Source organism: Elgaria multicarinata, chromosome 6, assembly GCF_023053635.1.
Source record: "Elgaria multicarinata webbii isolate HBS135686 ecotype San Diego chromosome 6, rElgMul1.1.pri, whole genome shotgun sequence".
NCBI classification, from domain to species: Eukaryota; Metazoa; Chordata; class Lepidosauria; order Squamata; family Anguidae; genus Elgaria; species Elgaria multicarinata.
Genome location: NC_086176.1, coordinates 78,574,211 through 78,586,814, shown reverse-complemented (window position 1 = coordinate 78,586,814; position 12,604 = coordinate 78,574,211). Strand labels below are relative to the sequence as shown.

The window sequence follows — 12,604 nt, the reverse complement described above, 5'->3', positions numbered from 1 at the left end:
TAACTCAGCTATGAATCTTTTTATTTCAAGTGTTTATGCGATGCCAACTGAGCCGACTACAGAAAGGACAGGCAACAGATGAATGGTTTCAGCTCAGTTCACATATACCTCTAAAAGGTATTGAACCAGGCTCTTTGCGTGTCCGAGCACGGTATTCTATGGAGAAAATAATGCCAGAAGAAGAGTACAGTGAATTTAAAGAGGTATTGTGTTAATATATTTTAATTATATATTGAAAGTGCCTTGAAAAAGTATTAACACTTAAAAACTTGCCTGTCAGTATATGAAGGTTAGGGTATTTTGGTCTTCTAAAGTACCAGTGTTCTTGTACAGCTGTCATTAATTTAAATATGGCACATAGGAGATAAGCAATGGGGATTTGTGTCCCAAATAAATTACATAGTCCTGAAAAATAAAAATACTTCGATACTTCTGGAAACAATGGCACACTTATTTCACGGTAAGCTGTTGGACTATTTCCATAATTATTGTCAACTTAGAGCTTTGCCATCTATGTTTTTCAGTTGATACTGCAAAAAGAGCTGCATGTGGTCTATGCCTTATCACACGTGTGTGGACAGGATCGAACGTTGTTGGCTAGCATTTTATTGAAGATTTTTCTTCATGAAAAACTGGAAGCATTATTGTTACGAACACTAAATGACAGAGAAATATGCATGGAAGGTACAGTATGAATATATTAATTTAGATTACTGAAAGTTATTTTTCTGGCCATCCCCTTCTCCATTCTAAACACCCACACTCTTGCTTCCAAAAATTATTTTTCACTATTAGCCACTCTTAAAACTTAAAAGAACTGCAAGCTTACGGCAGTATCCAATGCTGCCAGCACACCAGTGGAACCCAGCACTAGTGCCATGGGAAGCTAACAGTTCCTAAAGAAACTAGAAACAAGCTGAAATACTAATTTCTGGAAGGCAGCAGGTCAGCAGAGCTCACAGAAGGGAGCTGCACTGACTTATCCTGTTCTGGAAATGAGCGTTTTGGTTAGTTTTGGGGGTTGCTTTAGGAACGGCTAACTTCCTATTGAGCCAGTGGTCAGTCCCATGGGCACAACAGAATGAGTGGAGAGGCACAGCCTTGATTACATCCAGTTTTACTACTTGTTTTTGTGCAGATGAAGCTACTACATTATTCCGTGCAACCACACTGGCAAGTACACTTATGGAGCAGTATATGAAAGCTACAGCCACGCGTTTTGTTCACCATGCTCTGAAGGACTCTATTTTAAAGATAATGGAAAGCAAGCAGTCTTGTGAGGTAAAGCTATGTCTAACTTAACTACATCATGACCACTTTCATTTTTGTGGGGGCAAATTCTTTGTGACATGTATATCCTGTTCTTAGAGCAGCATTTTAGCCACAGTGTAACCCTAGGAGGTAGGTCAGGCTGCTCAGGAAGTTTCATGGCTGAGAATGGATTTAAACCTGGATTCCTCTTGTAAACCCAATACTCTGTTTGCTGTAATACTGCTCCTTTGAATTGGGTGGTTACGATGATCTTGTATCTTTTTTGTCAGCTTTCTATGTTGATGTTGAAAATGTTAGAAATGTTTGAAATAAAATGGAGATTACACTTAATTAGTAGTCTATTAAGAAATATATTTGGCTAAACATAGGAATGAGGCATCTAAGGGTGAAATCTAATGTTGTATGAACAGATTTCTGCTTGTACAACGGGAGTTTTATCTCCTCTCCCCTGCAATCCCCTGTTCCTTCCTTTCCACAAAACCTGCCCCGGGGCGGAGGGGCGTCCTCCATCCCTCTGGAACAGAGTTTGAGGGTGTGCGGGGAGCTATGGAAGAGGTCACCCCCCCATCCCTTTTCCCTTGAAGGATGCCCTTCCATCAGCAAAAGGGTTTAGTGGATATCACTCTGTTTTCAGGCCTTACTAGGTGTTACAGACATGCCAGACCACACTGAAGAGGCTTTGGGGCAGTCCGAATGATAGCATAGAAGTCCCCTGAACCTCACTTAATCCTGGAATCCAATGTGCTGCCAATGGCCCTAACCTTAGAGAAGTTTCTTCTTACTTTGGATACATTTTGCTGGTTATATTTTGAATATAAATCTTATTTCAGCTTACTAATGTTTTTTTCCAGTTAAATCCTTCAAAGTTAGAAAAAAATGAAGATGTAAATACTAATTTAGCACATTTGCTGAGCATTCTTTCAGAGCTGGTGGAGAAAATATTCATGGCTGCAGAAATATTGCCTCCGTAAGTTCATCAACAACATTTAAACAACTATTTAGAACTCCCTGCTTTTTTCCAGTTCCATCCTAGATCTATACACTATACTCACTTGTTGTCCTGATACAATTACTTCAAAACAAGCTTTATTGTTTGGCCAGATCTTCACAATTGATTGAGTCCAAGATCTTTCTTCTGTGGACGGAAGTGCACTGCTCACAGAAGGTGCTTCTGCCAAATTTTGGGGGAGTTCTCTCTCCATCAAAGTTCACCCCATTCACCAGGATCCCCCAACACTGTATGTAACATTTTCAGGGTTCGGGAGGGGCTGCCATGGGGAGGATGGGACTTGAAGTCTGCTTCCACCATCCAATTGCATGAGCCTAAATCTGGATCCATCCCAATATTCTGAATATACAAGTGTATATCAATGAAATTAAGTTGGACCAGAATTTTATTCTACTTTGGATTCTGGTCAGAAATCTTCCACTGGTGTAAAAAGGGAGGCAATTTTTGCTTGTCTGATGGGTTGGAAGTTAATTCAATTATTCTACATAAGCACACACACAAAAACTTTTTCTTATTATAACATGCATAAATTAAGGGCCAAACAACACACAGTAATAAGCCAGTGGGAGTTTCCTTCCCAGGGTTAATAACAGCTTTTGAGGAGCAATGTTTAGCAAGGCTGCAGCAGGGAATAAACAGATAACCCCTCTCCATATGTACTGTTGTTTCGATCCTGATTATACCTCTCACTCTCACAAGCTATTTAGAATTTTTAAAAGATATATGGAAGTTCAAGTGATGCATTTAGTAAAGCATGACCTAAAGTCTTTCTAAAATTACATTTCCCCATACATAGCTGCTATAGTGCTACGCCTTTCTGTTAGTGCATTGATACATATGAAGTAGAACTTGTGTAAGCTTGAGTACTTTGCTAATACATGTCTTCGACATGGTTGTGAATTCAGATGTGTCCTTTCATTAATTTTTAGAGGGATATACATATTAGTTGGCTGCAGAAGAAACAACAAAGAGTCTTGTGTCATTTTAAAGACTAACAAATATATTTGGGCATAGGCTTTTTATGGACACTGTCCACTTTATCAGATGCAGTATCCATGAAAGCTTATGCCAGAAGACATTTGTTATTCTTTAAGGTGACACAAGAGTCTTCATTGTCTTTCATTTAATTATTTTTTTCTGTTTCTGACTAAAACTCCTAATTCAAAGTGATGCTTTCATTTCACAGAATGAATAATATCTGTGATATTAAATTCACCTCAAATTTTTGAGTTCAGGATGGCTTCATGTGCTACTCATAACAAATAATAATTATAAATTACATTATTTTAGTTTACTAAGGTTTTTTTACTGTATTGTTTTTGACAGGACATTGAGGTATATTTATGGATGTTTACAAAAATCTGTTCAGAACAAGTGGCCAGCTAATACAACCATGAGAACAAGAGTGGTTAGGTAAGGTTTCCTTGTTTTTGTTTTTTTCTTTAGATACAGTAGCTTAAAATGCTCAGCTTTGAAGTAATGATGTATTTTCATAGCTGGTTTGACTGATTTCTAACTATATGCTTTAGAGATTAAAGCTTTCACAACTAACATAGAATAGATACCATTGTTCATAAACATATTTCACAGCAATATACAAAATTAAAATGAAACACTAAAGTATTAAACAAAACATACACACACATACCAATACAATAAAAACAGTGTAGAAAAACAAAGACTTAAGTTTTAATTACTTGTCTTCAAAAAGCCAACAGGGAGAAGGTGGTACAACCTTAGAAGAATTCTACAGCAGTCAGGCAGCAGCAGCAGAAAAGGCCCTGCTCTTGGTGGAAGGCTAATTTAGCCTCCTTATAAAATGGAATCTGAAGCAGGGCCTCATCAGAAGATATTAAGTGTCAGGAAGGCACAAATAGGAGATTATTAAACTTGGTGGGTTCTAACTATTTGATTCTTACCCCAGAAGACAGGATAGGTAGATTTGACTATTTGTCAAGGTGTGAATTTACTACAGTGCATGCAGCTGCCTCTGGAGGTCAGGCAGGCTCTGACCTTGTACTCCTTTTGGCGCCTCCTGAAAACGTCTTTATTCCAAGAAGCCTTTCTTTAACATGCAGCCTTGGATTTCTGATTTTTGCTTCTTTTTAAATTTTGTTTTAACTGTTTTATTCTGTTTTTATTTTCATTTTACCTTGTACACCGCTCTGAAATTTTTCAATGGGGAGCGGTATAGAAATATTCTAAATAAATAAATAAATAAATAAATAGTAAACTGAGTTTTTGGGTGGATAGAGATTACAGATTATCATTGTACTATTCATTTAATAAACTGAATGGATAGAAAACATAGTCCTTGATGATTGATTATCAAACTACTCTGTCCTGAAAGAGCTGTCAATGACTGGGTTTGGACGATGTGATAACCATCATGGATCATTTAATACATAGTTATTGTGTTGTCTGGTGGATTTTTTTTTAACCCACTGGCTTATTTGCTTGAAATAACGCTGTCATAACCAACAGTCTGCACTAGGGATCTTTTAACCCACCATGAGCTATCATGTCATCTGTCAGGCACCGTGGTTAAATTGCTGGCTTCCATAGTTGTGCAGCAAGAGTGGTTCAGATTCCTTCAGCACAACTCTCTAATGGATAGAGAAAAAAACAGCTCCATATAGTGCTAATGTGCTATATTGAAATACAGTTTTGTTTTTTAAAATGCCACTTGCCCAGTTGCTGAAGAGTGCAACTGCAAAGCAGTGAATGGGTGAAACAGTGGTTCCCTCACATAGTGCTAATATGCTATACTGATATATTGTAAAAAGGAAAAAAAACAGTTCCTATATTGCAGAGTATGAAACTGTGAAGGAGCAAATGGCTGACTAGGGGAGGCTGCAGATGAAGTTTGGTCCTGATCCTGCAACCTTACAGAGGTTTATTTTGGGATGCACCTTGGATTTTCCCTTCTCTGTGTGTAAGTGCGCAGGGTTTGGAAGGTGAATAGGGTGCCTCCAGACCAGGGCAGACCCTGTATGATGTTTAGTCCCAATCCTGTTGGCTTCCAAGAGTCTACAGCATCCACCCTCTTTTTGGTGCTCTCAGGTTTTCCACTCGTATGATTGGTGCACACTATGATTTCACTCCTTGCACCACCGGCTGTGATGTTCTGAATGATGAAATAGTACCACTGCTCAGGCAGTAAGACTGCAGTGGGGCAGAGCAGCTTATCAGCCCAATCATGTGGAGGACATCATGGACTGCTTCCAAAATAAGCTACTGTGCATAGTTTTTCAAGCCATCATTGACTAAAGTGATGACCAAACATGGCTTTTCTGTACATTTGTTGGGCCTTTTAGTATTGTCCTGCCAAGTAGGTAGAGGCAGTCCTCTGTTTGCCACATTTTCAGATGGAAAAGGAGATATCACCAACATATGAGGACAGCTATGAGATCAGTATGAAATTCTTATTAATTAGTGGTATCTTGAAAAATATATTTTCATGAATATTTTTGTTTTCGTGCAAATACTGAATCAAGACATGTTGTTGTTTTCCCTCTTTCAGTGGCTTTGTTTTCCTTCGGCTGATCTGCCCAGCCATTCTAAATCCAAGAATGTTTAATATCATCTCAGGTAAGTGCTTTAGTGTTGAATACTTACCGTTAGGATAACAAGATATGTGTATTTAGCCCTTGATACAGAAATAATAAGTTTTGGTTGCTTGGTATAGATGGAAAGTGTTCATTGTTGGGAGGCTTGGAGAAGAAGTATAATGGAGGGGTTGGGCCTCACATGGCCCATCAGCTATGTTCCTCAACTCACTGCTAAACCTCCCTGTGGCTCTTGTTTGCAGTGACTGAATTTTTTAAAAAATATTTTTAAGCATAGCTTTGTGCAGTTAGTTCGATAAAATGTAAATATTAATTCAACTTGATGCAGTGACTCAGATACCAGAAAGTAAAAAGTATCCATATATAAGAAACACCCAGATATAGCAGTCTTAATATTTGTATTTCATTTATTACATTTCTATACTGCCTAATAGCCAAAGCTCTCTGAGCAGTTTACAGAGATTAAAAGCCTTAAGTAGAATATTGTACATAATACAGAAGAGTTTATATACAATATATAAACAGACATCAGACTACCTCCACAATAAGAAAACCCATGACCTGATTATAAACTTTATATGCTGCTTCCAAATGCCTGAGAGTAAAGGAAAGTCTTAACTTGGCACCTAAGATAACGTTGGCCCTAGCCAGGCCTCACTGGAGAGTTCATTCCATAATCAGGAGGCTGCCACCGAGAGAGCTCTCTGCGTTGTTGCCGCCTTCTGAGCCACCCTCCAAAGAGGCACCTGGAAGAGGGCCTTAGATGATGAGTGTAGTGTTCGAGTAGGTTAATGCCAGGAGAGGTGCTCCATCAGGAATTGTGGTCCTGAGCTGTGTATATCTTTATAGGTCAATACCAGCACCTTGAATCAGGCTTGGAAACTTACAGGCAGCCATTGCAAGTGGACCAGATTCGGTGTAATGTTTTCAGACCTTCTTGTCCCTGATACCAATCTGGCAACTGAATTTTGCACAAGCTGCATCTTCTGAATGGTTTTCAAAGGCAGCCCCACATAGAGTGCATTGCAGTAATCTAACTTGGGAGGTTAGAACTTAACAAGTACCTGCTAGGGGGTTCACTGTACACTTGGGCCTCTTTAATGTTTAAGAAGAATTTTTCACTCTAACTCTTCAAAGGGAAGGCTGTGTTGCTACAAGCCCACTGTATGTTTCCTAGATGCCCAGTTTGCAATCTCACTGCTTACATATATGTTCTGCGCTAGATTGGCTTGCTATCAACTACTGTACTGTAATGTAATATCATTGTAATTTTCAAACTGTTTATCTCAGATTCTCCTTCTCCTACTGCTGCAAGAACACTGACGCTGGTCGCCAAGTCTGTGCAGAATTTGGCAAATCTAGTTGAGTTTGGAGCTAAGGTAAATATGTGTCTTTAAGCATGTGTGAAGTTGAGGTTAAATCACATGTTATGCTCTCAATGAGGGATCGTTTGTAATCCAGTCCCTGTCCCCTGTACTGGCCTATGAAATAAGCGGAGTTGCCATAGGACAAGTAGTAGAGCATATGCCTTGCATACAAAAGGTCCCAAATTCAGTCCCTGGCATCACCAGTGAAAAGGATTTCAAGCAGTTGAGTAAGAAAGACATCACCGCCAGTTGGAGTAGACACTACTGGGCTAGATGGACCATGGTTTGACTTGGTATGAAGCAACTGTGTCTCCCTCAATGTTAGTCAAACAAGTACAGACAATAGATTTGAGCCTTCGTTGTACCCCCATTCCTGGCAAAGAGATTGAGAGAATCTGCCACACCTGCTGTACCAGCTGCTGTCCTTGTGCTTTCTAGAAGTAGTTGCTCTTCTTCCTGGCTGACTGGAGAAGAGCGACAGCTACCGGAGAGAACAAGGAACATAGTGTAGTATGATACCGTATTTCTTAAATTGTAAGACACCATCGATTGTAAGACGCACACTAATTTCAGTACCACCAACTGAAAAAAAAACCCTAAAACACACCCGCGATTCTAAGACGCACCCCATTTTTAGAGATGTTTATATGGGAAAAAAGTGCATCTTAGAATCGAAGAAATAGGTTAACAGCTGTACAATAGGTCAATGCTCATACTTTGAAATAGTAACTAATACCAGACATGAATTTTTTTTTGGTGTGGGGGGGGTGGGACTTAGGTTTTTAATAGACAGCTGTTCTGGAATTTCAAAAATAAGAGCGAATAAAAGCCAAATAGATAAAAATATGATCCCACTACTTCCAGGCTTGATCACTGCAATGTGTTGTGTTTGGGACTTTGCTTGATAATTACTTGAATGCCTCATTATGTATGCTTGGCTTCAGGTAGATCGTAAACCTGTTCCATGCCAAATTCAAAGTGCTGGTTTTAGCCATTAAATATTTATTTATTAATTAATTAATTACATTACATTTCTGTACCGCCCAATATCCGGACCAATAGTCTGGAACTGTCCTGCCTGAAGGAGCACCACTCCCCATATGAACCCTCTGCAGTTGACGTCCAGTCACTTGGCCTGTCTGTTCCTTCTACATGACAGGCAGGTTTGAATGGCAGTGCTGGGACTGGGCTGTTTTAGAAGTAGCCTCAAACCTTTGGAACTTCTCCACAGAGGGGGTTAGAAAAGTATCGGCATTGTTGTCATTTTAGAAAAGCTGTAAGACATTTATATTTCACCAAGCCTTTAGGACAGGATTTAACTTTTTGGTGGAAGCTTTGATCTTCTTTATTATTGTTACTTAAAACATTGATAATTGGTTTTAGCATGAGCACTGTGGGAAAGGGATGTAAAATACCTTAATATAGTAGAAGCAGTTCTGGCACTTATTAATGTACACATCAAAACCCATCACATGCTTCACTTATCAACTCAGTAACTTTAATTTTAGGAGCCCTATATGGAAGGTGTAAATCCTTTTATCAAGAGTAACAAACACCGGATGATCATGTTTTTAGATGAACTTGGGGTAAGAACACTTTTCTACCATCTGTCTTCATTTTGTAAACATATATCCTAGTTAACCACTTAAGAAATTACAAATAATTGTAAGAGGGCCTTTGTAGCTCTCCAATGCCACCAAGTAGTAACATTCAGTGGTTCTTACGGTTCTGCTGTCTGCTTATTCCTATCTTTGCTATTTCTGTGTATTCCACCTCCTTCTCAGCTCTTTGATTGCACTGTTCTTGTTGTCTAGATATGTACCCCTTCCAAAGCACATAAGGCACATAATCTAATCACTATGCTATCACTGATGTAGGTGAGAATCCCAATTCAACCTACGTGTATTGAAAAAGTAGAATATTCACTCTGATCGAAGGATGGCATGATGTGAAGGGTTAACTCCTGGGTGATCTCTTTCATGTAACACTGCATATCAGCCACTTGGTCAGCTCTCTCTTCCTGCCACAACTGCCATTTTGAAGTTCAGTTAAGATAATTTTCACCCCTGTGCTTCTTATGTATTCAAAACAAGCATTCAATCTGCCATTCAGACTTTACATTTCCTGTGGGAAAAGAGTGTTAGTCGCTGTACGCATTGTCTGTATGGGCAGAAACGACAAGTTATGGTAGGAAGTAGGAAATGCTTGCTGTAGATGGTAAAAAAAAAGTGGCATTATTTCTTTTGTACTGTTTAATGAAAGATGGTTCTAAACATTTTTATACTTCTTGTTCAAGAATATACCTGAACTTCCAGAAACTACAGAGCCCTCCAGAACTGACTTGTCACGTGATCTAGCTGCCCTCCATGAGATTTGTGTGGCACATTCAGACGAGCTTCGAACACTCAGTAATGAGCGAGGGGCAATGCAGGTAAGACCTGTCATAGAGGTGACAAATTCACCTTTCAGAGATCACAAAAGTAGGATTTACTTTGTTTTGATCTGGTGCATTTTCATGCCTTGAGAGTATGATGTTTACGACAGAGACTCTGCTTTTCAGTCTCTATCTAAATGGAGGTTCGGAAAGTTGGAGCCTGTCTCCCAGCACCTCCACCACACAGCTACATCTATACATTTCAGATGTCTGCAATTGGTGCTTAACACTAAGTATATAAAGAAAAATCTACTTTCCGATTCATCATTTTGGTTTGGGCCTATATCAAATTTAATACCAGACGTTTCTAGATCTAGCTTATGAAAAATTGCTCAACTATTATGCGTTGCCAAATCATGTTATCTTAACTCATTATTCATCCAATTTTGGTAGAGATTTTACTTACCCTGGGATATGCTTTAAGTAGTTATATTCACAGGTTTGACTGTACATTTTGCGCTTGGAATTCTTAACTTATTTTTAGAATTAGTATTTCCCTTTCAATATTTAAGAAGCTGTTTTGCATGTAAGAGCTTCTGTAAAACAGCATACTGGAAAAGCATATTGTAGATAGTGACTTGGATCCAGACTTGCCCAGAGTGGAACTCTGCTACTGGACGATCCTGTGGGTGGCAGAGGGAGGATGCAAATTTTGCCAATTTCCCCCTCCCCTGAAAATCTGCTCTGAAGGGTTCGGAAGACCCTTGAACAGCACTGGGGAAAGGGAAAATTGGCAAAATCCACCTTTTACCACCCTTCCTCAAGCTGGAGCTTCCACTGGATCTGACTTGCTTTCATGAATGGAACATGCCCTTCTGTTTGTGGAACAGCAAGGGTTCGATCCAACCTACTGCATCTCAAGTGCAGTTACTCAAATTATATCCATTATGCATAAGACACTGCCAGACTTACCTCTATATATGTTTTCATAATAAATTGCAAATTTTAACTATACTTTAAATTTATTAAAGCTATGGAGCCAATTGCATTCTGGTAAATTTAAGACACACAATATGGCTTTTACATTCATTTCATAGTCACAATTCAAAAGCATTCTAAAGACGTAAAGCAAATACATGATTTGATCCTTTAAAGCTTCCAGAAAAGCTAGGGATCAAGAAAACTGCAGTTATTTTAAATTATATATAGGAAGGTGTTGCTATTGCCTTAATTATCTACTTTTTTTTAACAGCATGTGCTAAAGAAGCTGCTGGCAATTACAGAACTGCTTCAACAAAAGCAAAATCAGTATTCAGTGTCTAACAACATCAGGTAGCAGCTTTCTGCATGATCCTACACAACTTTCACCAATATCACTTCCTCCTTGCTCTTGCCAAAAATAGCACACACATTTCACATTTCCAGTGATGTGTGAACTATGCAAAAAAAACAAAAACAAAGAACCTGTTGGTGACTGGCTGTACCAGCAGCTTTAAGCTATCTGTGCAGGACACTTGCACTTTCTTCCACTTGGAACCAATTTTCACAACCTCTGAGCCTTGGTGTACAGATCACCTTCCACAAAGAAAATGCTGTGACTGTCTCTTGAACTTTAATTTTATTTCAACACTTCCGGTTGCCAAAGTCTTGCTATCTTTTGGAAAAACTATAGTCAACTGCCAAGGAAATGTTTTGACAGCAAAGTATAACTGGATAGAAATCACTTCTTACTGTAATTTGACTGGTTACAACAACTACTAGGACTGTTCAACCATTTTAATTTGTATTTACAGCTTCCAGACTTTGATAGGAAACCTTTGCTGTACACTTTTTATACCATTCTATTCCTCTTGTTTAGAGTTGTACTGAAAGAATATGCAGACTGGGTTTTGTCAGCTTTGTTTTTTTAAATGTGCCATTTATTTTGAATAATTTTTCCATCAAGGACTGTATATCCAGATAAATCACAAAGCTTTTTTGTAAAATGTTTACAATAGTAAATAATTTGAATTCAGTAAATTTATTGATTATTGTATCAGGCATGCATGCATTCATTAAACACTTTTATAGCATACATATGGCTGTTTCTGTGTAATGACTCAAACTTCATTATTAACGAACAAACATGCAGTGCTTTTATAGGTAAGGACTGGAGAAGAGTTTATCTTAACCTTCAAGTTCTTCTCTTCCCTGAGAAGTGATCCAGACTGGTTATTCTATGTATGGACTGGAATTCTTTCCTCCACACACATTTCCTTCCCAGACTACTCTTCCCCTCGCAGACCAATCAAACCCCTTCAGTGGTTAAACCAGTTGGATACAGTACTGAAACACCACTAGCTGGGAATGGCAGTAGCGCACATGCTTTGCAGGCAGAAAGTCTCCGGTTCAGTCCCTGGCATCTCCAGCAGAGCCACTGCCAGTCCGTGGACAATAAAAAGCTAGATGAACCTAACAGTCTGACTTGGCATAAGGCAGCTTCCACTATCTTTTAGCCTGGACTGCCATAGATATGAGCTCCTACAAGAAGTGTATCTGGCCAGCATCCTGTTGGCCTCAGCAATATATGTTGTGATCCATTGCACCACTGAGGCTGGAAACACCTTACCCCCACACTGCTGCAATGCAGATCCCACCACTAGAGGAAAATTATTTTCTTTGCATTCTGAAGGTTTTATTCCCTTCAACCACTAAATATTAGTTTGGCTTCTCTTTACTTTTTACCTAATGGACCACTTAAAATTAATCTCTGGCTTTGCTTCTGCTCTCTGCCTACCTAGTCTTGCCCAGAGTAACACATATGAGTTGTAGCTAGCCTTTGCTTTCAGAAATGGGGGTGTCAGCCATTGCTGTGGTCCCAGAATGCTGAGGGTAACCTGATACATTCTATAATTTCCATGTTAAACTGCAGACCTCATTGTCACAACATCTAGCCTAATGTTCGACTTTTCTGTTCTTCCCCCATTCCTTGGTTATTGTTTTTACCACCAAGCCTGATAAAGACTTTGGAAAC

General features: G+C 39.0%; 1 protein-coding gene across 3 annotated transcripts in view; it reads left to right on the top strand.

The window, feature by feature from the left end:
* RASA1 (RAS p21 protein activator 1) overlaps positions 1-11,665 on the top strand; it is a 51,879-nt gene extending 40,214 nt beyond the window's left edge. Inside the window, exons 16-25 of one of the 3 annotated variants that reach the window (XM_063129639.1) lie at positions 31-203; positions 525-684; positions 1,139-1,281; positions 2,124-2,239; positions 3,608-3,694; positions 5,805-5,872; positions 7,141-7,229; positions 8,726-8,803; positions 9,514-9,648; positions 10,844-11,665. In XM_063129639.1, coding sequence (XP_062985709.1) covers positions 31-203; positions 525-684; positions 1,139-1,281; positions 2,124-2,239; positions 3,608-3,694; positions 5,805-5,872; positions 7,141-7,229; positions 8,726-8,803; positions 9,514-9,648; positions 10,844-10,927 — 1,133 coding nt within the window. In that variant the 3' untranslated portion in view covers positions 10,928-11,665. Of the gene's footprint in view, positions 1-24; positions 204-524; positions 685-1,138; positions 1,282-2,123; positions 2,240-3,607; positions 3,695-5,804; positions 5,873-7,140; positions 7,230-7,655; positions 7,728-8,725; positions 8,804-9,513; positions 9,649-10,843 lie in introns of those variants that run through there. The other 2 variants (XM_063129640.1, XR_010025602.1) reach the window with 2 other exon arrangements.
* Positions 11,666-12,604: the final 939 nt, after the last annotated feature.